The sequence below is a fragment of the Berghia stephanieae genome, chromosome 8 (genome assembly GCF_034508935.2).
Source record: "Berghia stephanieae isolate SIO BIC M18660-M18661 chromosome 8, UCSD_Bste_1.3, whole genome shotgun sequence".
In the NCBI taxonomy this organism is placed as follows: domain Eukaryota; kingdom Metazoa; phylum Mollusca; class Gastropoda; order Nudibranchia; family Aeolidiidae; genus Berghia; species Berghia stephanieae.
The window spans coordinates 10,920,757-10,946,937 of record NC_088367.1 but is presented as its reverse complement, the minus strand read 5'-3'; the positions used below and the strand labels follow the sequence as shown (position 1 = coordinate 10,946,937).

The window sequence follows — 26,181 nt, the reverse complement described above, 5'->3', positions numbered from 1 at the left end:
CAGAAGTGCAGAAAATCACCTTTGTGCTTTATTATCTAAGTACATCAACAAACAATTAATTAAACAATATCTCTGCCATATGCCATTGGAATGAAACATACATCCATACACTATTTTATTTTAGCAGGCATTAGATGTCGCTCGATTAGAGCGATATATAGTTACCTGCTAGGCAGCGCTCAGAAATTATTCGTCCTGACTGCATCGACTTTCCCAAGTTTAGTGTTGTGACCATTTATTCATTGCTCATTTGCCTGAGAGTAACAATAATATAAAAATAAAAATGAGGATTTGTCAACTTTGAGAACCAATTATTGTAAAAAAAAATTATAATAAATAAATAAAAATACTAACAGATGAAACCATTGAGAGGAGTGTAATAGTAATATTCTTTAATACCTGCAACTTCGAACTCAGTCTCAGTGCATGCACCTCAAGCTCGTGCAACAGCAATAGAAAATTTAAAAAATTTAATAATAAATGCAAGATTTCAATGATCTTATAATATTAACTTCCGAAGCGTCACCCCGAAATAATACTGCTTCATTGAGATTGGTCACATTTTTTGGGGTCAGGTTATGTTAATGGGATTTCTACTCACTCAAATATCATGTCCAGGAAATGATTTTATAGTTAAAGCTGAATCATGGCCCTGACCCTTTAACCTTTAAGTTGCCCATCTTTGGTGCTGCCAGGCTGAACACGAACACCACTACAGATACTGGAATGCCATCTGAAATTTAGATTAATCAACATTAATAGTAATGTACAAAACTGAATGTTATAACATCTACAATATATATGCAGGATGCCTACATAAAATGTAAAAAGAGCAAAACACTAAACAAGGGACATTCGAGTTCAAAACCCTCTTTACCTGGATACCTCTGTATAGAGCTTTTAGACTTGGTGTAGTCTCCTTCGCTCCTCCTCATCTATTAATGATTGGACCAATTTTTATAACTGAACTTGTTTCCTAGGGTGCTGCTTATCTCCAACTCTGCTTTGAATTTATTCAAATTTTTTGCTGATACTGTGGTTTCTTGCAGTTTATTCCAGTTATTTACAATTCTAGATGAAAAAAAGTTCCTTCTTTCATTTGTTTTAAAACGTTCTTTTTCAGTTTCTTGCTGTTTCCTCGTGTCTGAATGTTCTTGTTTGGTTTAAGGAATCCTGCCTCTACCCTGTCTATTCCCTTTACTATTTTATATGTTTGGATCATATCTCCCCTTCTTCTCCTGTAATCTAAGGTCGGGAGATTTAATTCTTTCAATCTCTCACAGTAGGTTTTTTCTTTCAACAGGCTTTGTCTCCCTCAAACTTCGGATACCATATGCAGCTTTGATCTAACCATAGTCTTGTAGATGGTAGTCATGTGTTTTGTTTTCAGATTCTTGAAATTTCTTTTCACTATTCCGAGTGTTTTACTAGCCTTAGATTGAACATCTTGAATTTGCTTCTTGAAGTTTAGCTTCCTATCAATAAATACTCCTAGGTCTTTTTCCCCATTGGATTTCTGCAGGGTTTTTCTTTCATTATATAGTTTGCTTCTCTGTTGTTTTTCCTAGGTGAAGAACTGCACATTTATCTACATTGAACTCCATCTGCCATATTTCGGACCATTCTTGAAGCTTTTTCAAATCTTGTTGTAAGGTGTTTCTTTCTTCTTCTGTATTAGCTACTCCATAGAGCTTAGTATCATCGGCAAAGATTTTACATTTAGATGATAGATTGTCTGGCAAGTCATTGATATAAATCAGGAAGAGAACTGGTCCCAGTACACTTCCTTGTGAAACTCCACTTGTTACCAGTCTCTCCGTTGATGCTGTTCCATTCACTATCACTTTTTGTCTTCTATCTTTGAGGAAATCTCTGACCCATTTGACTGTCTGATCATTAATTTGATACTGTTCCAATTTCCTGATTAGGCGCCAGTGTGGAACTTTGACAAATGCCTTTCTGAAGTCGAGGTATATGACATCTAAATTGTTGCCTAATTCCAGGTCTCTCGTCCAGTCATCCATTGTTTCAAGTAGGTTTGTTACTGTAGACCTTCCCGCCATGAAACCATGTTGATCTTTGCTGAATAGTTTGTTCTTGGTCATATGATCAACCAACTTTAGCCAATAACAGACAGTTAAAACATGAATACATGACGTAAAATCCAGTTAGACCACCAAAACAAAGATAATAGCACAGTGCCAGAATACAAAATCACTAAATAAAAAACGCATTCCAGTCAAAACCCATCATTCAAATTGTCATGCCTGCCCAATGTGTAAGTCACACATATAAAAGCAGGGTTCAAATTTTTTTCTGTACAGCCCACATATTTGTCAACGAGCACAGAATTACTGGCCAATCTAAAAATTATAAAACTATTTTTACAGATTCATATAAATATAATAATAGTAACTTGCAAACCTTCCTTAAATTAAGGGTAATTCAATCACCCGTTGAATCAAGTGATTTGAACCCGGGACCTTCCAGTTCAGGGTCAAACAACTTCACCACTACTCACTACACTACAGATCCATCTGACCTGTGGAGATATCCAATACAAATTATGTTATTAAGAAGAAATAGAAAAACAGAATCCACAAAAAGAACTGAATGTCACTTGTATTTTGTTGTTATTGTAAAGGTGGCGTTTTTATACACCTCCGTTGGAGGTGTACAAAAACGCACAGTTTTTATACACCTCCATTGGAGGTGTACAAAAACGCACTGTTTATATGCACCTCCGTTGGCGGTGATGGTAAAGTTGTTGCTGCATACGTCCATGAGGTTTAAATAGTTTTAGATTGTAGTTTAGCACGCTGCTTAGTGATTACCGATGTACAATGATAATAAATTAAAGAATAATAACAATAATTTTTAAAAATCAAAAGTAAAAAGAAACATGGCACACAAATACTGATCTCAAATAAATAAATAATTTTATAAAATTAAAATCGAAGTTTTTTTTAAAAACATGATAAAAAGTTTTTGAAAAAAAAAGAAAGAAAAAAAAAAGCAAACAAAAACTAAGTAAATCAAAAAAAACAAAAACAAACAAACTCAACATTGGGAATCGAACCCGGTACTTTCAAGGTTGGAGTCTGACAGCTTGTCCACTGCGCTACGGAGCCACCTGACTGTTCATCACATTTAATAAAGTCTTTCTAAAACATTATTTTACCTTCAATGCAACTTCTATTTTCTGGTTTTATATTTCGATTTTTCAAAATTATTAATATTTTTATATAAATTTATTAACAAAGACATCCTACAGATGTCACAATATAACTTTCGCCATGTCCAAATACAGAAACACAATATCACTGATGAAATTGGGTGGGATGCGCATGCGTGACGGAGGTGTATAAAAACGATCCGTTAAGATACACCGTCAACGGAGGTGCATAAAAACACTACGTATTGTAAATGTCATTTGCAAATTAGCAGAAAAAACATGCAAAACTAATAATAATAATATTAGGTTTAGGTCGAGATCGGATTTTTTTTAGTTTTTTTAGTAAAGGTGCTTGGGTGTTTGTTTTTCCTAGTATTAGCGTTAAAGGTACTAGGTTATAGTTATATTTATTCTTAGGCTTAATCGAGGGAATATTTGAGTTGTTTCCCTTGGCACTAGGAGCTTTCTGAAGGACTCACCTTTTTAGTTTTCATTCTTTTGTTCTTCAATTTTCTCTTAATTTCAAAAATTCGCTTACATTTTCATTCACCTTTCTGGAGGAGGGGGAGGGGCAGGGTAGTATTATTATTGCCATTGCTAAGCCAGTTTTTTTAAAAAAAAGAAAATATGAATTTGAACTTGAATCGCAGCAAAACCAAACAAGTAATAAATAGAATTTAAAAAAAAATCAAACTCGCCTCTTCAACATAAAGAGAAACAGTTCCATAAACGAAAATACGGTTTTACATTGTCATTAGGTTAGGAAGATTTTGATCTCCCTCCGCCTCCTAGTCTCCTCTCCTACTCAACTCCCAAGCCTCTCTCTCTCTCTATGAAACTTTAGTTAATATTTATTGGTGGACATAAGAAAGTCTATAGCCATAACCGCTAATAAGATCTCCCTTTTCATGTGTAGATTTAGTTGCAATACAAGTGGAGAAGAGAGTCAGAGTGATGATGTGCTAAGAAGATAGACGCGGTTTTCTTTTTGTTTTGTTTGTTTTTTACGCTAACATCCTCAAACTCCAATAATAGAAAAAAGGAAAAAAGCATCGTTCCTAGGGGTGGAGGTGACAGATTTGAATACGCTAAGACTAAGGAGGATGAAAAGTCCTCCGACTTAATTATTTTACCGTCAGCTTAAACTTACTCTTCATCTTGATGCCATTGACCATGTTCCTTTCACGTTTCAGTTTTGCTTTACCTACTCTAGCTAGTAGCTACCTATTATCGAGGCAACTCCACTCCTTTTTCTTGTTTAGTTTTGGCGGAAAAATTATATCGATACCAATAATACTCGAGACAGTAGTCAATATATTTAATTATTTACAGCGATGGTTCACCCATGGAGGACACATAAGTACTGCCATACTCTAAATTTATCAAATCCTTTATTTCTTCCATTTTAACTCCAAATATAGATGTCAAATATTCTAAAAAGGCCATTTTATCTAGTTTAACCCAATGTCAATACTATTTTGGTATCGATAAAAAGCATCACGTGACCACGTCGCCATTTTAGCCACGGATTTGGCGAGCACTCCGTCTCACAGGCGAGCCATTGCCAAAGACTGGTGGCACCATCTGGTGGATCGGGACAAATTGTCTCACTGGCGAGCTATAGCTCGCCTATGAGACAAGCCTCAGATCTCCACACCCCCCACATACGGCCTTGACATGAATCACCTTGCGCCGTGCCCTCAGACTTCACAAGGGTGAGGGGACTGCGAATGTTAACCTCACACGAGTAATGATGTTGATTGCCAGCTTGGCTTTATTAACGCTGATTATTTTTAAATGACAATAATATATTAATAATATGGTTCCTAATAATATTGTGGTCAGGACGCATCAAATATCCTTAAGTAATTTCATTAAAGTGACAGCGTTTTTTGTTTTTGTTTTGTTTTTTATCTTTGTTGTGTGTTTGTACGTGTGTGTTTGTGTGTGTGTGTGTGTTTGGATTTAATCTGTAGCAATACTCGAAACACGCATGATTTTTGTATAAGCAAGTAAAAATTATGTATTTTGACTCATGACGATATAATAAGAAAATCTAAACTATCATCCAAGGCAGTGGAATAGAAAGAAGAATTTTCTATTTTCGCATTTATATTTATTAATTTACCTTTTAATGTATTTGGCATTTTTTTGTTAAATCTATCTGGCAATAGTGGTTATGTCGCGTCATCTCGCCCATCCCTTTGGTGCCTGATCGGTTAGCCAGTTATCAATTTCCAAAGCGTGGTCACAGTGCGGTACCGCTTACTCAGTACTTTGGCAAGAAAAAAATATATCATAGTGTTCCAAACTACGATTGAATAGTGAGTCTAAATTTTGAACCATCCAGATTTATATTGATTGACGCCGATGGGTAAAAGTGAAGGGGGGGGGGGGGGGGGGGGGGGGGGGGGGGGGAAGAAAGATATTATGTCTACTCATCCTTCAAACATGTCAGCTCTTCTTCTTCTTCTTCTTCTTCTTCTTCTTCTTCTTCTTCTTCTGCTTCTTCTTCTTCTTCTATTATTATTATTATTATTATTATTATTATTATTATTATTATTATTATTATTATTATTATTATTATGATAACACCTGTGCCGGAATTCATCCCAGTTTCTGTATCGTGAAGCAGATCTAACATTACCCAATCACTACGGGACAAAATAAATAATGAACCTGGGACCGAGCTTAGACGCTGGACCGAGACCAGCCCTTCAGTTTGTGAGTCTAGTCCTCAATAACTTGGGCTTTCGGGGACACTCGCAGCACACACACACACACACACACACACAAACACACACACACACACATACACAAACACTGATAATTAAAGTTCAATAGACAAAGAATAAATAAAAAATCAGTACATTTTAATAGATGATGATGAGGATAATAATAATAATAATCATCATTATTATTATTATTATTATTATTATTATTATTATTATTATTATTATTATTATTATTATTATTATTATTATTATTATTATTATTATTATCATCATCATCACCATCGTCATCATCGCTGTCATTGTCAATTTTTTTAAAAATAGAACACAGGGTTGTTGAGGAAAAAACAAAATTTCTTTCGTTTTACTTTTATTCATTTTAAAAAATAAGAGAAAGTCTCAATTGTCTTGAACAGGTCATGTGATAGAAACGTGATTTCTTATGCGCACGGAGAGAGAGAGAGTGATATTCGAAGGTGTGTTATAGTAAGCAATGGTAATAGACACAGATGGGGTCAAGGATTGCTGTTTTCAAGACGAGTAAATGTATGCGCATGTGGCAGGAGCGTGAAAACAGTGTAATGAATGAGCAATGTAGGCATGAACTGGGATGGCGCCGTGCTCTTGGAAACAAGGTGATGTCGAACTGGCGATGCAAACAAACAAAAATATATATTATATTATTAGATATAATAGTATATACATCAAAGAGTGAGGTCATTGGTCAAGCAAATTGCATTTTGGTAAACAATCAGGATCACGTCAGCGCGTAGCTGTAACTAATATTATGTAAATCGTCATAAATCTGTTTGAGAGGCACTAGGGCTACGCCTTTGTGTTGTTTCGTCAACAAACAGTATATATATATATATATATATATATATATATATATATATATATATATATATATATATATATATATATATATATATACAAATGAATCAATAAACATGAATCATGCCCCTAACCGAAAGAACACTCCAGGTTTTAGTGGTAGTCGCCTCAACTGAATGGTCAATCAGCTGGTTATTCGGTGGGTCGAAAGGATATTTTGAAATTTGGTTCTAGATTTCCCCCAAAAAAACAAAGAACATTCGATGCGCAAGCAATAAACATTTCTATAAACTTCATTAAAAGAATGGATTGCCTGTGCAAGATTAATTTAGACTAAAATCCAAGTACAATGAAAGTATTTGTATTTTTAATTTCCTCACCGATATTTGCTTTCCGCTACCTTTCGATCACAGCAGGGCTCCCTCGCGATCTTGTTTGGGTCAACAGCTGAGGCTTCACGTGAACAGTGGCTGATCGTCTCGAGGCCCCGCGACTACGCTATATAAACCACGGCCTCACGGTTCCGCTCAGTTCAACCTTTATTTACCAACAATCGCGTATCAAAGTCAGTGTGTTAATTTCCACGGATAAATTGGATTTATCGTGTTTGAATTATGTAAGTCTTTTGATTATATACATATTCTGATTTTAATAGAAAATAGACTTAACTTTTTTGAACCATTACTTGTTCCTAAATGTAATATTAATTATGACGCACCGCTTCATATTTAACTTAAGGGGGTACTGTCACAATAAGGACAATTTTATTAAGTTTTATCAAAAATTATATTTTCAATGCTTTTTCTGCAGTATTATGTGTGTCCAAGCATATTTCTAAAGACTTTTTGGAATAATTTCCACTATCGGTGCGTATGAGGTGGCATTTTAGGGGTACCCAGCCCCGAAAACTTCAGATTTTGGGAACAACTTTTCTCAAAAAGTTTCTATTCAATTTCACTGAAACTTGCTATGTAGGTGTCTTTAATACTGTTCTACATTGTATCAGAGGGATTTTTTTATTCTTATCCTAGTAAAGATTTTATAGCATCCGGAAGTCTTCAATCCGTAAAACTGTGAAAATTTTTCCTTTTTCGCAGTTTTTACCCTCTTTGGACCACCATATCTAAAAAAATAATGCTTATATTGCCAAAAGCCTCTGACATAATGTAGCCACACTATAAACACACAAGTGTGTGAAAGGAAAAAGAAATTGAATAGACAGTTTTTGAGAAATCTTGTTCCCTGCTATCCCACCCCCTAAGAAAATGACATTTTGAGAAAATGGGAAAAAACGAACCTTCTCGTAGATTATACAAAATATAGTGTCATGAACCCCCTAAACTGTGTTGTTTTAAACCCAAGAATCATTCTCCTGTGGAAAAAAGATACAATTAGTTTTGAATTTATAAAATGGTACTTATCCGTTTGAGGTAATCCATCCAATGTCACGTGTCGTCTGGGACTCCGCAATCTGAAGCCGCCTGCAGCATACTGCTCACCGCCTTCCAGTTGATGTAAACGTTCTTCCTCCCTTGTCTGTGCTAACCTCCTCATCTCCCTTTTCCTTTTAAAGACAAATTCACCTGCTCCGTCTGCATTCTTTATCCTAACATTGTCCCTTTTAGTCCCATGCTCCACAAAATGTCGTCCCACACTAAGTCCTATTGCCGAAATGAAATCCTGCGATGCCTTTGCTCCCTTGTTGAATTCTCCTACTCCAATCCCACATGAAATTTCCAAACGCTGTCTCCCTACAAACACATGTTTAGGACACCTGGACCAAATCAAAGCATGGATGCTTTCATTTACATTCTGAGTCATTCCAAATAAACATCTCCCCAACAAATCACAAATGTAGACGAATGGCAAGACCAACAGAAGAATCACGTGAAACCTCCAACGTAGACTGGAAACAAAATGGGCAGAGAAGACAATCAACAAGATCCTGGAATACAATCAGCTGCACGATGGTGGAACATTCCAATGAAGACGAAGATGCAGGCTCGGACTCAGATGTAGAGGCAAAGAAATCCAACTTACGAGCTGATGATGAAGAAGCAGAAGCTGAAGCTGTTGGTTGCGACGAAGAAGTCACAGAAGATTAGGATGCTGGCTCTGGTTCATTAAAAAATTTCTGCTTCTTCGCATCCCTTGCCTTCTTCAAAACATCTTACCGTGACTTCCTTTTCATGCTGCTAATGGAAGCATTGAAGGTGGAAACCTTGGCTCTAGGCATGACAATCTGTGAAAATAAATAAATATATAATAAATAATATATATATATATATATAGATATAATAAATAAATCGGGGGTTAGCTTAGCTCAGTGTTACGGTCTTTGCTTCGTACCGGAAAGGTACCGAGTTCGATCACCAGCCTCTGTGCTGTGTGGACTTGAGCAAGCCATCTCGCCCTAGCTCAATTTGCGGCGCTGCACTGCGGTTGACGCCTTGGGTTATTTCAATCTACCCTTGGAATAGACCCTAGAGAATAATTTCCACTATGGGATGAATAAAGGGGTTTTAAAAAAAATAATTTCATTATAACATTTTTATTGCACCCCCTACTGCTAAGCAGTGTTGGAATCAGCCAAAGTTTTGACTTGAAAAGCACAAAAGATACCCACACATAAGAATTCTGGCTACCAATCATAGTTAAGCACAGATCTGGTATTGCTTTGGATCAGAGAAAAAAAAACGTTAAAGAAATTAAAAGAGCAGGCAGAAAGGCCACTTTCTGGGCAAAATGAATTCCTACCACAATAAGGTAACAAAAGGTCACAGTGGGCTGACCACCTGCTTGGCTAATGCCTTGGTCTAGAGTAATTTCACTTTAAAGTGGCCCTACACTGAAAGGTGAAAAGGCAGGAACTATAGATCAGAAAGAAAGAAACGCCTTTAGGTCAAGAGACGAGAACCATACCTCAGAGCATTGAGAGCACCCCCCCCCCACACACACACACACAGACTCTTGTAGACTGATGGTTATAAAAAAAAATAAGCACAATCTAGATAATCTCTAAGTTCTAACTCACTGACGTCAATGGTAATCTAAGTCTAAGTTAGCTATAAGATACGTCTATCTGTCTGTCTAAGATCTACTATAGATCGGCGTTTAGTTATCTCCTTATTCAAGCTCAATGATCTTCACTAGTCTAATGTAAATCAAAGAAAACAGTATGGTTCTTAATAATCGTATTAAAAATAAAATAAAAACAAAAATTAGCCTTTAGAATTATTTACGAGCAGCATTCTCTTTTATTATCGTCAATGTTTACATTTTAGAATGGAATGCACACTTTGAGACTGTAACCGGTCAATCCGATTTCACTAGTAATAAATAAATAGACATACTTACTGGCTAAAGCGGTATCCAGGCGTCGAAATGATTATCTACCAATTCTTGGTTCTTTGGAAAATGATGATAAAACTTTGCAAATAAGTAAATGGAGTGAAGTTTGTCATGAAACGACCAAAAATCAGTTCGAATCGAAGCGATAGTAAACGTAGTGGAATGCTCCCGGAAATGTACCCGTTGTTATGTCACGTGACTGAAAACCGGGTTACGATTGGTCTTGGAACGTGAGCTAAAATTTTCCATGACGGTAATTACTAAAAATAACTCCTAGCCGTCTCTTCAGCCAATCAAAGAAAGGAAAATAGGCTTGGAATTTCTCGATTTCCCGCCGTCCTGTGACACATACGCGAAAGAATGTGAAAGAACGGAAATGCCCTTTCCCTGACATTTCTGCTCATACCAAATAAGCCGGGGTTCAGTGCGGGTTACTAAGGACTATCGAACGTTGATTCTGAAGAAAATGACGGAAAAACTTTGCGTTTAGACGATAGCTGCGTCACAAAAAAATTATTTAAAGCACTTTTTTGAATAAATTTAGCCTTTTGAATGTTTTCAGTGTGTTAAAGAAAGGTTGAATTACCTGAAAGTGCCCTAATCTCATTTTCGATAATTTTAGTGGAATTCATAGTACAGCCGTCCTCTCGACCAGCGCGTACCCCTTAAGGTTTCAGTAACAACATGCGTCTTTGGTATTGTTTTTTGTTTGTTTTTGTTTTTTAATTCGGCGTGGGAATAAATTTTGGATTAAAATTCTGAAACATTTTCTACAAGTGACAATTTATATCTTCCACCGAACATTTGGAAAATCAATGTATGCGGTAATAATGAATAATCTCCTTGGTGACCAGGGTTGCCAGATTATTTTTCAACAAAATGCCAGGAGAAGACTCAAAAAATGCCAAAACACTCAAAAAAATGCCAAAGTCTGTTGACTCCCACCCCCTCTAAGAAAACTACTCACTTTTGATAGACAATTTACTATCATATCCTGGTGGCTTGCGTGTTTTCTTTTCTTTTTTTTTTCTTTTTTTTTTTAAATTATACTAAATTTCCCGTTGGGGTAATTTTTTACCTACTGACTACTAAGTGGAGTGCTAAACCACTACACCACGGTCGAGAAAAGGTGTCATTTGAAGTATAATATACAAGAAAAGAAAATGCCAAATGAAAATGCCAAATGCCAAATGATTTTTCTAATGCCAAACGGTTTTCAAAAATGCCAGATTTTTGGAATCTGGCATTTAAAATGCCAAACTGGCAACCCTGTTGGTGACCTCCGGTTTCGGCTTGTGCCTAGCTGTCCAGACATAATTGAATAATATTATGCCACACCAAGTGCCCCAACTTCTAGTCTTACGATTCGATTGTTTGTGAACCAAGCGGATTACTTTCTTGCTCCCAGACTTAAATTGAGAAGGGGGTTGGTGGGGGGGGGGGGGGGGAACCCGATTTAATATTAGGATCTGTTATAGAATTCAATTTTGAGTTTCAAAAGTATTTTGCAAATTTCCCAATGATACATCAATTGTGCGGTGATCTAATTGCATACTTCAAATCAATAAGTTCTGTTTCACATGCATGCATGCATATTATTTTGAATTAAGTTGGTATGGTAGGCTACCCGAACCCGTCTTTGTATCACAAACTAGATCGTTTTCCTTTTTTGTATTTTTAATTTTTTTTACTTATTTTATTTTTATATATTTTTGTTTTGTTGGTTATTTCAGCTATTGTTTAACTTTTATGATAAATTGCTTTTGTTCGTATCAGCTTCAAATTAATTTATCCTCATTTTGAACGTAAGCATTGTTCTGGCGTAGTTACCGATTTTTTAAAATGGGGTCACGCTGTGTCCTCGGTTAGTAGGTCAATCTGCCATTGAACTCGAATGTGATTGGCTGGAAGCGACCTTGTCTAATATTGCATAGATTGCCGTAACCCCGTTCGTGGAAAAGTGCGATGATATTCATGTCCTTTGTTTAGTGCCAATTTTAGGCTTAGCTAGCTAAACGACGCAGTCGGAAAATGAATGGGGGTTTATAAAACTTGGGCTTTTTATTCCACTTTTCTAATTGATACTCTGGACATGGATATTATTAAATAAAATATGTTTTCATGGGCATTTCTTTTCCAGTTTGAGCAAGTTTTTCACTTTGCAATCTGGACTTTGGGAAAACCAAGTTATATTGTATCGCAAAATGGATAAATTTAAACGATTTAGGATAGGATTTGTAGTTGAAAAATAAAATTTGTATCTTTAATATATCAGCGTGAAATCAATCTGACTGGTGGGAACCCTGAAAATTGTTCTTTCTTCATCATTTTCCACCGAAGGTTAACTCGGGTTTGTATTTTTTTTAAGGGGGGGAAGGGGATGGAGTTGGGACAATTTGATTTTTTTTTCATTCATATTTCCAAGCATGATAAGGGTTCGGTCATGAAACTTTATATTGGAGTTCTCCATGAATCTTTCCCAGAGTTAACCTGTATCACTTTTTTCATCCCTCAGTTTTGACTAAATTCATCCACTACCAAGCCAGAAAATGATCAAGTCTGAGCTAAACCAGAATGAATTGGCAGCCCTTAGGCGTCTTGGTGAGCCCACAGTGCAATCGTCTGATTTTCAGCCCTCGTCCTCACTCGTATCGTCATCTTCTTTTGGAGATGCCAGGTCCTCAATGCCCATTCCCGACACACCAGCCAATGGATTACTTGTCAAGGTAAATCTTGGAAGAAATTATGTTATCCTAAAGAATTGAGTGAAGGGAAGACTATCCCTTATGTCTCCTCATTATTGGTTTCACGCACATGCAGAAATCTTTACTACATGGTTAGATTATATAGATAGATTGATGTTATGAAAGGTGGTTCAGTGATTGAACAAATAACTCCCTGGAGTTCAAAATGAGTGGTGATTGAATAATGTTAATTGATTACCTACTCAGGTGATCATAAAGGAATTGTTATTTATGGCAAAAAGAAGCTAGGGTTTATTTTCGTTATTTTTCTAATATTTCAGATAACGCATGCTGGAGCTTGTTATTCTGAAGGAAAGTCAAGGTCAAACAAATTTACACCCCAGTTCCCAGGAAATGAAATTGCTGGTACAATTCACAACATCAGCACAGGTCTTTCCAACTGCAGTTTGCGTGAAGGTGATAGAGTATTGGTTGTTGCAGACGACAACGAAATCGACAGTGGCTTTGCAGAGTATGTCACAGTCAGAGAGCCATCCCGTGTCATCCAGATTCCCAACAACATGTCTTCAGAAGTGGCTGCCATGCTTCCTGGTCAGGCTTTGACTGCCTATGCTGCTGTCTCTTGTGCTAAACCCCATGTTGAAAAACTTCGCAAAGTCAAATGTAAGTATGGATCACTTTGTTTCAATTCAGTCCTCTTTTGAAGATTACACTTTTTGCATAAAGATACTGGTATCTTCAAAGTAGTATTTAACAAAAGGCTGATTATTGCGCTAGAAATTCAATTTTATTTTCACATTGTCAAATATCTCATGGGCAGCTAAGGCTAAAATGTGAAGATGTTTGTGGCAGATCGCAGCATCAACTAACTCCCGACAGCCCAATAAGACTTGCGATGGTTTTACAAATTGTTAATTGATTTTCCATCTGTGCTTTTAGCCAAAATATCACTATTATTGAAATCACTATTACTTTTTTGTTAAGAATAGTAATGATTTATTTTCTCAAAGATAACAAAGAAAATTAATTAAAAGCAAACTAAGACCTTTCAGGTTATAAACTACATTCTTCTATTATAGTTGAAAGCATCTATATTTTTTAAATAATTTTTTTCAAATTTCTTTTTCAGCTTGTGTTAATGTTTTGGTAATCGGTGGCTGCGGTTTAAGCCTCTGGACTCTTCGCATTGCCAAATACCTGATGGGCAACGACTGCAAAAATGTAAGGATGTTTGTGGCAGATGGCAGCATCGATCGACTCCTGACAGCCCAGGACCACGACTGTTATGACATCATTCACTGGAATGAGGAAGACCACGAGCAGTACATCATTGAACGCACTCTTGACTCGTGTCGTGGTGGTGTGGACGTCATCATTGACTTTGTCAGCTCACACAGAAGTATGCAAAGATCACTCAATGTTCTCAACAGGGTAAGTTTTCAATCCGTTCCTTGGAAAACAGTTTTGATAAGATTTTGATTATTCAATCCTCTCTTTTTTAATTATATAGTCATTAGTGCAACTATAAATTCTATAATAGAGTAAGCACGAAACACATGAGCTTTCTTTTTTTTTTTCTTTTTTTCTCTTTTCTTTTATTCTTTTTTTTTTCTTTTCTTTTATTCTTTTTTTTTTTTTTTGTGTAGTATGTTTGTGTATAGTATGTGAACTTCAGTTGTAATGCACATCTCAATATAGACATTGACACATTTATTAAAACTGAAAACATCTTTATCCTTATTTTATAGAGAGGTGTGTTTTTAGTAATGGCAATTTCTAATTGTATTTTCTGATAAATATAAATTGAATGTTAAATAAAATCTTAAACTTAAAGGAAATTTATTTAATCGAAATAAAAATAAAAAATCGTTTCATTGTTTTCACAGGAGGGTCTGATTGTGGTAGGTGGAAGTTTATCATCAGAGACCAGTGTTCCTCTCACATTTGCTGCCAAACAACAAAGCATCACAGGAGTCCCACAGGGAAACCTAAACCAACTTGTTGAGCTTGTCAGAGCTGTCAAAGAAGGAGAGGTACGTTAAAATTTAATTCTTTATTCACATTGAATCCATTGTAATAAACTCATTGGGTTTTTTTTTAAAAGAACAAATTAACTACAACAAAAATTAAAAAGTTTTTGATACAGTCTCACAAAATGTGCCAGAAGGATAAAGTTTTCTGCTCAATGACAGAACAAAATAAAAAGCAGAACTCAAATATAAGGCCCTCAGAGGTTAAATTGTACCGTCTTGCTTGTCATGACACTTAATGAAAAGCTGATCCTGCAAAATTGTTTACTGATATGACAAGTGTTAGGAGTACTGACACAGCAAGATTTTAAATTGCCCAAACTTAAAGCGTGTATTTGTGTGGGTTGTAAACGTTTGATGCAGACAGCAAGATATTAGATACCTATGTGCTTGTTTAGGGAATGTTGTTGACATAAGCTTTACTTTGTCACAGTCACATTGTAATTTCCTGGGTTTTGACAGATCAGTTTTGGGATTCATGTCCTTTATTCCAATGATATAGTAATAACAACATCCAGGTTGAGCGCTCTTTGCTGAGATGTATTATCTTTACAGTTTTGACATCAAATATGTCTTTAAATTTACCATTTTGAAAGTATAGGTACTTAGATAGAAAGAAATCATACTCTTTTTTTTCTTAAGACTTCTGGGATTTTGATTTTTATGTTTTGATTATTTTTTTTTTCATCAGTTACAAGTACCACAGCATGAAGTATTCCCTGTTGAAAATGCCAGCCAAGTGTTTGAAGATTTGTGTGAATGTCGCATCACAAGCAGAGCCATCTTCAAGTTTAGTTCCCAGTCAACAGCAGTCTTGGACAACCAATGAAATGTTTCCGTCATTTGTTGTCCATTCATAAAGCATTAAATCATCCCCGTCATACGCAACTCATCGAAACCTAAAGGCTGGCACCGACTTGACAATGCCGGAAAGAAGAGAATTAGAATTCTTCGTTTCTTAATCCTGGAGTACGCATTTGAGTACAGACAGTGACAGAAACTCGAGACTGGAGGAGATTGAAGTGGCGATGGTGCTTGAGATTAACTGTGAGCTGTTATTTTCCTCACAAGACTTCGTTATGTATCTCTACAGCATCAGAGAATGCTGCTAATCATTACTTATTGTGATTTTGTGACACCAGCAGGAAGTCTGAGAAAATTTGAGTCGTTAAACGTTTTGTTCCATTTTATTCCAAACGAACAAGACTCGATATTTATATTTTAATAATATCAAAATGTTTGTAAAATGGCAAATGTCAGGATAACAGAAGTACGTAGCTTTACTGTGATAAATATCTTCGATATTACATGTGGAATGAATGTATGGGCAAGTAGATATATATGTAACGAGTGATTGTTACTGTCATGTGTTCAAAAAGCGAATGAATTTGAATGAAAAATGCATTCTCTTGAAATGTACTTGTTGGAATTGTTCGATTTTTAAATCGAGTCCTTGTTAACTAATCGTTGTAATTTAGCATAGTTCACTGCTGGCAAATACTACCCTTTGACTTTTACACCAACATTTTAGATGCGGGCATTGTTCACTTTCTATGATAAGAATACTCATCAATTTTTGTGTAATGCTGTCTTTTTTCAACATCATCGTTCATTAACTGATTGACACTTAAACTATTAACTATGCATTTTAAAAATGAATTCATTAATTGAGGGAGACAATGTTATTTTTTCTTACTTCTTTTCAACTTTATATACAAATTAAATGTATTAAAGTTTCTCTGGCTGAAGATTTACTTATCTCATCTGGCTGTTTAACAATTTACTGAAAATTTCTCTTGTAATTCAATGTCAGTATTAGTATTCCATTAGTATTAGGTTTGCTGAGATGGCTTTCTTTGTACAATTTTGATAATATAAATTTCTCTTCATAACAATTGTTAACTAATGATAAACGATTCGCCATTTTGTACAATATAAATCAATCGACTTAAATCTACAATACTGGTCATGACTTTGGTCTGAAATCGATTTTTGAACACCTATTGATACTAAGTTATAAATCGCTGGTTTCTTGGGATGGGAAGGGGGGGGGGGATCTATTTGTATAGCAATTTGTTCCACAGAGTTCTGTGAAAAGACACTTGGGTATTAGTTCAGGGGAATCGTTTAGGAGGAACCTTTTGACAGAAGCAGTGAGCTGCTCTTCAGATATTAAAACGTCATTGTATGGTTAGGTTTTGAACACCCCATCATCTTCATCGCTTTCCCTTTAAAAATAGAGTTAAGCTTAAAATTAGTAAATGTAATTTGAATATTGTACGAATAAAATGAGTTCTAGAATGATTGTTGTTTGAATGAAGTCTGAGATACTTGTCTATGTGTGGAAGGAATGTATGTCGGTAAGGGACTGCTGTCTGATTGACTTTTCACTTTGCAAGAATTAACTTACTTTGTGTAGTATCGTACAATAAAATGCATTTCATTATATATGTAAATGATAAACCTTAAAGCATGTGTTCAAATTGTAGATCATAGAAAGATCTGGTAATGCTTACATATTGAATTATCCACTGGTATTCAATCAAGCCAATGTTAATTAATTTTGCAAGATTGGAAGTTACAAATAAATAGCTGTGAAAAGTTATTTTGAATTTATAATTCGACTTTGACTATTTTTTTATCATTAAAAAAAAAAATTGGTCATATGATTGGGTGCTACTACTTGCTTACTTATCCGAATCAGAGACCACCTGAGCTCTAGCCCTTCGATGAGTGGGGTTCCTGACCTCCCATAGTGGGCAGGGAGGTACTTACTGCGTCTTCTATCCCCTATATCTGTTTTCCAACTTGCTTTCTGTTTTTGTCTTGGAATGAGATTATTTGGTTTTGGCCTGGTCCTGGCTGAGAGGGAAACAGTCAAATGTATAGTTAGTTTTGGGAGATATTTTTTTCCTTGTAAATCATCTCTCTGCTATGCACTCTAGTATGTTTCAGTGATGATACTTATCCGCGGTTTTCTTTCCTTTCCTCGGCTTTCCTCCTCAGATCCTCGATCCGCGGATATTTCCTTCATTTCCTCCTTTTACTTTTTTAAATATAATAAATCTTTAAAAAATACCTCCTTTTTGAAAAAAAAATATATATATATAAAAAATTTCCTCCTTTTACTGGACTCCGGGCGTTTTAAAATTGTACTCAAAAGAAGTCATCCTGCCTACTTTCCTGTGGTGCAAGAATGTTCTAGGTGAGTTTTCCGTTTTTCCGAGACTTTTCCTCCTTTTTGACTTTTTGTGAGTATCATCACTGAATGTTTTCTTTATATAGGATATGATTTGTAAAACATTTAAGTGTATTCCTCTTAGTGAGGACCTGTGCTTGTATCTGGTTGAGACTTAAGTGATCTCAATCTCAAACTAAGTACTTTGATATAATAATAGTGTGCTCTTGGAATCTACACCTGTTTCTTATTTGAACCAATTCCCCTTGGTCATACCTTTTCTTACGTGCTTTAATTGTAATTCAAGAACTTTTTACTATCCCATTTACTTCCTTTTTACTGGCGCTGATATGACCTTAATGTGTTGCAAACGCCTTAAAACCCTTAAAAACAAACGCAAATCATGGTTGGGATCCTTTACCTCGAGAGAAACGGTCAATTTGGGCGAGATCCTTTACCATGTGAGAAACAGTAAACTTGGATAGGATCCTTTACCTCGAGAGAAACGGTCAATTTGGGCGAGATCCTTTACCATGTGAAAAACAGTAAACTTGGATAGGATCCTTTACCTCGAGAGAAACGGTCAATTTGGGCGAGATCCTTTACCATGTGAGAAACAGTAAACTTGGATAGGATCCTTTACCTCGAGAGTAATAGTGAACGTGGTTGGGAGGATGTCGTCCTTGTTGAGGATGGACTTCGACGAGTCATAGTCATAGGGATAGATCACAGCTACTGCTAGGATATAATTCTTGTTACAGTCCCACTCTGTCTTCCGTTTTCTCCCGTGCGTGTGACCTAAGAGAGTGATTCAGGCTTTGAACTCTTAAATTTGTCACTCTGAATCTGAATCGGTCCTTGTGTTTTAAGGTTATGTACACGTCGGTTTTTGTACCAACTTTCTTTCCATATCTGCTGACATGGCCTACAGTCTGGGTGGGGTTCCTGACCTCCCATAGTGGACAGGGAGATACATATGTACTGTGTCTTCTATCCCGCTGTGTCTGTTTTCCAACATGCTCTCTGTCTTTGTCTTGGAATGAGATTATTTGGTTTTGTCCTGGCCCTGGCCTGAGTCCTAGCTGGGAGGGAAAAAGTCAAATGCATAGTTATTGTTTTGGGAGATGATATTTTTTCCTTGTAAATCATCTCTTTGTTATGCAGTGCATTATGTTTTGTTGAGGTATTATATATGATTTGTAAACATTTGAGTGTATCCCTCTTTGTTGGGGCCTATGCTTGTGTCTGGATGAGACTTACAAGTGATCTCAAACTTAGTATGTACTTTGATAGTGTGCTATTGGAATCTATACCGGTTTCTTATTTGAACCAATTCCCCTTTGTCTTATCTTTTCTTGGTTGCTTTAATTGTAATTCTAGAACTTATTACTATCCCATTTTCTTTCTTTTTACTGGCGCTGATATGACCTTAATGTGTTGCAAGCGCCGTAAAACCCTTAAAACAAACAAACAACTTTCTTTCCATATGTGCTGAGATGGCCTACAGTGCCGCAAGTGTTGTTACTCTTAAAACAAACTACACTGTAAACTACACAAAACAAAATTAATTGAGCTTTTACAGACAGGAGCCCAAAGCGCTTTACAAGGGGTCCCAAGCCAAAAGCAACACTGAACATGTTGGACAAGACATGACATGACATTTATTGTTATGCGTTATTACCTTATTTTTGACAGAGACGACTTTGTTACCGATCATGTACCCTTTTTACACCCGAGTGTGGTGAGAAAAGAGCTTTTTCCAAGTACAGTGTACACAAACTTTGTACCGCCTGGAACAGGACTCGAACCGGGGATCTACCGGTCAGAAGGCGAGTAGGTATACTACAAGACTACAAAGCTTCACAAACTGTATTTCAATGCTAAATTTTCCCATCATTTAAAATACGTTGACATTATCCACAGCTGCGGCAAAGGCCAAATACCTTCTGGTGAAATGCTGGCTAGAACTTTTCATATGTCTCGTGATCAGAATGTGTAAAAGTCAAAACATGATCAAATTTATGTGTTTTTTTTTTCCCTCTGGATACGCTTTTATGCTCGCCGGAGAAATATTTCATAAGGGCGTCCGCCATTGTACCGGGAGTTTAGTGCCAGTTGCTAAGTTACCTTACAAAACTGTGTGTATCCATGAACGTTTATAGTCAGGTAATGCTCACTGAACTGTATTAACCTGACTATAAACGTTCATGGATACACAACGTTTTGTGTGTTGGTCCGTTATACTTCCGGATGGCAATGTTATGAGCTTCTTAGCCAAGCGCATACTATCTATATTTCTTGATGGCAATGTTATGAGCTTCTTAGCCAAGCGCAGACTATCTATATTTCTTGATGGCAAGGTTGTGAGTTTCTTAGTCAAGCGAACAGAATCTATTAACAGGTAGATAACCACGCCTCTCGGACAATCGTCATAATGTAAGCAATGGTAGTGATTGGTAGACACAGCAAACAAAACAGGTTTTTATTTATCGATGTTATGTGTCTAAATAAAATACCCACTGTTCTAGCGCTAGGTCAATAGATCTAACATAGAGTTTAAAGTTTATTTAATCTAGGCTTTCGCCAATAACTCATACAATTTGATGACAACATACATGAAATTGAGAAAAAAAGGTAAATGGAACTAAAGAACAAAATGATACCATTAATTAACACAAAATACAACAACTGTAATAATAATAATAATAATAATAATAATAATAATAATAATAATAATAATAATAATAATAACAGAAGCACAACAGCAATAATATCTAGTATTGTTTTTTTGTAAATGAGGACCACGCTTATACCGTAGCCATCGTTAAGTTATAGATAGTATGCGCTTGGCTAAGAAGCTCATAACATTGCCATCCGGAAGTAAAACGGACCAACACACAAAACTGTGTGTATCCATGAACGTTTATAGTCAGGTTAATACAGTTCAGTGAGTATTACTCATAAACGCGGATGGCAAAAAACAATAACAAAGACCTGAGTGACGTCATCTTCGAACTATCTATAGTCTGACACTGAGCGGAGCCATCGTAAAGTTATAGCCTGACACTGACCAAAAAATGACGTCAAAATGCCAGTCTTTGGCCACAAAAGAAAACAAATCGTGAGTTGTATTCAATAGTTCAACCAATGGGACCACTTGTTGAAGCCTATGTGTAATTAATCATCACCGATAAACGAGTAGTGTTCACGAGAAATTTCGAGGTGGTTGACCTGACTGATATATAGTGTGCCTGTGCTATCTATCTTATCGCTATTTGACCTTGATGATCATGGGAAGGAATCTAGAGGTTATTACAGATTACACCATAGTAAGTAGAATGTGGGCCAATGTTCACATATTTGCAGGTCTGATAACGAAATTGTTGTAGTGCAGTCTCTTTGTTGTAATAAACCCTTTACCTCCCGTACTCTGGAAAAACTCGAGAGAGAGAGAGAGAGAGAGAGAGAGAGAGAGAGAGAGAGAGAGAGAGAGAGAGAGAGATAATATAATATTTCAAGTATAATTATGATCAACATCTGCATATTGTTTCGAGAATTGGCTCTCAGCAGGAAGTGATATATTACATACATAAACACACACACACACACACACATATATATATATATATATATATATATATATATATATATATATATATATATAAACAGTTTGGCCAGAAACCTTGTCCTTCAAATATTGATCGATTTAAATGACCCTCATCTTGGCAAAAACTCTCAAACCTGGGACTTTAATGAAGACCTCACGAGGTCCCAGGTTTGAGAGTCCAAACCCCTCCAAGAAGAGGGTTCAACGAGCGGTTTTTTTGTTGTTGTTGTTTTTTTTCGTGCAAAACTGAAGCTCATAAATTCCTCTTTTAGTCAAGATTGTATTTGTGGTGCTAAAGTTGTGGCAGTGGAATCAACTGTTTCGATGGCCGACGGATCAAACCTCTGAAGTCTCGATTTTCACGATCGGCGGATCCAACCTCTGAAGTCTCGGTTTTCACGATCGGGGGGGGGGGGGGGGGGGGGGGGGGGGGGGGGGGGGGGGGGGGGAATCAAACCTCTGAAGTCTACATACGAGCTTTGCGCACCATGTTTTATTTAATGTGATGTCATCAGAGGTCTGATGCGCCCAAAATTAGATAAAACATGGTGTGCAAAGTAGTTCGTATGTAGACTTCAGAGGTTTGATCCGCCGATCGTGAAAATCGAGACTTCAGAGGTTTGATCCGCCGACCATCGATATAGAAGGAACGAAATAATTGACGTCACTCAGCTCTTTGCTATTGTTTTTAGCCAGCCATTTTTTAAATGACCGATTCTCACTTAATTCTATCAATCAGACTATAATAATCGTTTAAGGTTACACACAGTTTTGTGTGTTGGTACGTTATATCCGGCTGACGGATGTTGTCAGTATATTCGCTAAACGCACAGCAGCAATAAGGTACTGAGAGCTCAGGCAGGGTGTGTACTTACGCCAAATGGCAAGTGGCAGCCTTCCAAAAGAGATAATGATACTTAAATGTGCATCTTGGTGGATTATATTATTATTATTATACAACGTATTATTATATAGACGAATATCATTCTTGTTTGCTCATAATCAAAGGTCAAAGGTCCAAACGTCGTTTCCTCTGTTCTTCGATGCATCATCATTAGATGTAACAACTCGCAACAAAGGCCTTGGCTCTCGACTCAATGTCGTTTGTTGTTCAAATCACGTTGAAGGAAAGGCCTGACAATTGTTAAAATAATAAATAGGATGACATTTAATTATTTATTTATTTATATTTTTTTGTTGTAAAACGTGGATGGCAAAAAACAATAACAAAACCCGAGTGACGTCAACTTAATTCTATCTATAGGTGGAACGAAATTGACGTCACATAGCTCTAAGTCTTTAGACAGCCATTTTACTGATTAGTTCTCCCTTAATTCTATCAATCAAGCTATAAACGTTTAAGGGTTACACACAGTTTTGTGTATTGGTACGTTTTATACGGCGGGCAAATGTGATTACTTTTACTTAAACACTTAGCATCAAGATTGTACTTTCGTGTTATGACTTATGACCTCAAGCATAACACAACACACACACACACACAAAAAAATTTTTTTATTCTCTATTGTCTTCTGGCACTTTTCTACTCACTTCATATCTTGTTGTTACCAACATAAGTGCCTGCTCCACTCACTTTTCTGAATTAAAAATTCACCCCATACACCGGAGCATACTCAATGTCTCAATCGTTTCTATGTTCTATGTTTGTGATGAGAATATTGGCTATTAAGCTTAACTGCTGGTCAAAATTACTTCGCGATGGTGGTGAACGAATCAGCGGTCTCAAGAAGTGGGTGAGAGAGGGATCTAGAAATGACTTTGGGTTTGAAACGAATATTTTTGTGTTCGTGGATAGCTCACACGGTAGAGCCACGCTCTCACCTGCCAGGCGGAGTTGTCGTACCAATAAGGTCGCAGGTTCAAACCCCACCACCGCCGCGAAAAAATTTTTATTCTCTATTGTCTTCTGGCACTTTTCTACTCACTTCATATCTTGTTGTTAACACACACACACACACACACACACACACACACACACACACACACACACACACACACTCCCCATAATGCAACAGTAGGTGACCTTCACCTGGTAGCCTTCAAAAGATGTAAACAATGACGATCACGTCGTGTCACGTCGCCCCTCACAATCTCGGTTACCACTTTAGTTTAGAACAAAAAATCCACGATGACAACAAACCTTATATAAGTGTTCGTATTGCGATGTAAAGCTGATCGCCGTAATATTATCGCTGCTTTTAGAAGAAGAAAAAATAATAATAAAAATAAATAAATGAATAAACACACTTAGAACTTAGTATTATATTGAAGTAGCTTGGGGACACCAGTGAGATTCTCTTTTATAAAGTTGTTGCTGTTGTCGTAATTGTTGTTGTTATTGCTATTGTCTGTTCAATCAGTTCCGTTTTTTTAAAATTGCTGTTGTCGTTTTTATTTTTATTTAATTTCTGCCTCCTCCTCTTCCTCCTCCTCTTCTCCCTCCTCCTCTTCTTCTTCATTTTCCTCTTCTTCTTCTTCTTGGGGCACCAGTGAGATTCTCTTTTATCAAGTTGTTGCTGTTGTTAGGTTGTTGTTGTCGTCATTGTTATTGTTGTTGTTGTAGTTGTAGTAGTTGTTGTTGTTTTTGTTGTTGCTATTGTCCATTCAATCGATTCGGTTTTTTATTGCTGTTGTCGTTGTTATTATTATTTAATTTCTACCTCCGCCTCCTCCTCCTCCTCCTCCTCCTCCTCCTCCTCCTCCTTTTCTTCTTCTTCTTCTTCTTCTTCTTCTTCTTCTTCTTCTTCTTGAATGAAATAGCACACAATAATGTTATAAAATCTGACGACTGACCGAATAACTCGACGTGTTTTGGTCAGTGGGGTTGTCGTGCGTGCGTACCTTGTCAAAGCAGAGGTTAAAGGTTATGACAGTTGTGTAAAACCTTTCTGTAGGTAGACTGCCGTTTTGACGTGTACCTACTTTTTTGTTCTGTGTGTGGGGACAGGGAGGGGGGGGGGGGGGTGCTGTTTGAGAACACCAGTGAGATTCTCTTTTACTATTTCTTTTTTTCAGTTGTTATTTTGTTGTCGTCGTCATTGTTTTTGTTGTTGTTGTTATTGTTATTGTCCGTTCAATCGGTTCCGTTTTTGTTTTTTTTTTATTGCTGTTGTCGTTTTTATTATTAATTAATTTCTGCCTCCTCCTCCTCCTCCTACTCCTCCTCTTCTTCTTCTTCTTCCTCTTCTTCTTCTTCTTCTTCTTCTTCTTCTTCTTCTTCTTCTTCTTCTTCTTCTTCTTCTTCTTCTTCTTCTTCTTCTTCTTCTTCTTCTTCTTCTTCTTCTTTATTCTTCTTTATTCTTCTTCTTCTTCTTCTTCTTCTTCTTCTTCTTCTTCTTCTTCTTCTTCTTCTTCTTCTTCTTCTTCTTCTTCTTCTTCTTCTTCTTCTTCTTCTTCTTCTTCTTCTTCTTCTTCTTCTTCTTCTTCTTCTTCCACCTCTTCTTTTTCCTCTTCTTCATTTTCGTCTTCTTCCTCTTTCCCCACTCCTGCTCCTGCTCCTCCTCCTCCTCCTCCTCCTCCTCCTCCTCCTCCTCCTCTTCTTTTTTTCTTTTAGTCCTTCCCCTCCCCCCTCCCCCCCCCCTCCTTCCCTTTCTCCTCCTCATACTCCCTTCAGTCTCTTCCACCTACTGAATATACCTAAAGCTGTTGCAATAACTGTAAAACTGCCTTTAGAAATAAAAAAAATAAAACAAACTTCGATATCATTAAACCAGTCAAAACTGGTGAACGCTTGACTACGCGGCTTCTTCAAGCTTTAAACTGTTGTGAAATTATGAAAAGATTACTAGTTTATTTATAGATTACCAGGATTTTTTTTTCTTTATTAGAAAGTTGGTCAAAAATAATGACGATGATGATGATGATAATGATGATGACGATTTTGATGGTAATAATGATAATAATAATAATAAAAATAATAATATTAATAATAATAATAAATAATAATAATAATAATAATAATAATAAAATAATAATAATAATAATAATAAATAATAATAATTACGTCGACGACGACGACGATGATGATGATGATGATGATGATGATGATGAAAATTTTATATTTATATTGTAAAGTGCCCAGGGCTTGTGTTTTAGATGAGAATGAGCGCTGTATAAATGTGTATTATTATTATTATTATTATTATTATTATTATTATTATTATTATTATTATTATTATTATTATTATTATTATTATTATTATTATTATTATTATTATTATTATTATTATTATTATTATTATTATTATTATTATTATTATTATTATTATTATTATTATTATTATTATTATTATTATTATTATTATTATTATTATTATTATTATTATTATTATTATTATTATTATTATTATTATTATTATTATTATTATTATTATTATTATTCATCATCATCATCATTATTATTATTATTTATTATTATTATTATTATTATTATTATTATTATTATATTATTATTATTATTATTATTATTATTGTTATTATTATTATTATTTCATTGAAAAAAAAAGAAGCCTATGCAATGCGAGTACCTCAGGTAATTGAACTTCCATG

At 35.9% G+C, this 26,181-nt stretch overlaps 1 protein-coding gene and 1 long non-coding RNA gene across 2 annotated transcripts; one reads left to right on the top strand and one right to left on the bottom strand.

Moving 5' to 3' along the window:
- Nucleotides 1-31: 31 nt before the first annotated feature.
- Nucleotides 32-4,511, bottom strand: LOC144978159 (uncharacterized). The gene is made up of 4 exons (XR_013646476.1): nucleotides 4,326-4,511; nucleotides 2,425-2,542; nucleotides 602-733; nucleotides 32-254 (listed from the first exon to the last, which is right to left on the bottom strand). It is a non-coding gene; the product is annotated as an uncharacterized LOC144978159 (long non-coding RNA).
- Nucleotides 4,512-7,174: 2,663 nt separating this feature from the next.
- On the top strand, nucleotides 7,175-17,446 carry LOC144978158 (uncharacterized). The gene is made up of 6 exons (XM_078923849.1): nucleotides 7,175-7,357; nucleotides 12,608-12,818; nucleotides 13,118-13,460; nucleotides 13,927-14,228; nucleotides 14,684-14,830; nucleotides 15,519-17,446. Exons 2-6 carry the CDS (start codon nucleotides 12,642-12,644, stop codon nucleotides 15,654-15,656), a joined length of 1,107 nt encoding a protein of 368 aa, XP_078779975.1. The 5' UTR covers nucleotides 7,175-7,357; nucleotides 12,608-12,641; the 3' UTR covers nucleotides 15,657-17,446.
- Nucleotides 17,447-26,181: the final 8,735 nt, after the last annotated feature.

Bases quoted from the DNA above. Each gene is read 5' to 3' on its own strand.
- LOC144978158 (XM_078923849.1), top strand. From the start codon at position 12,642: ATGATCAAGTCTGAGCTAAACCAGAATGAATTGGCAGCCCTTAGGCGT. The intron at 13,461-13,926 runs GTAAGTATGGAT...TTTCTTTTTCAG, and splicing joins AAAACTTCGCAAAGTCAAAT to CTTGTGTTAATGTTTTGGTA. The intron at 14,831-15,518 runs GTACGTTAAAAT...TTTTTTCATCAG, and splicing joins GAGCTGTCAAAGAAGGAGAG to TTACAAGTACCACAGCATGA.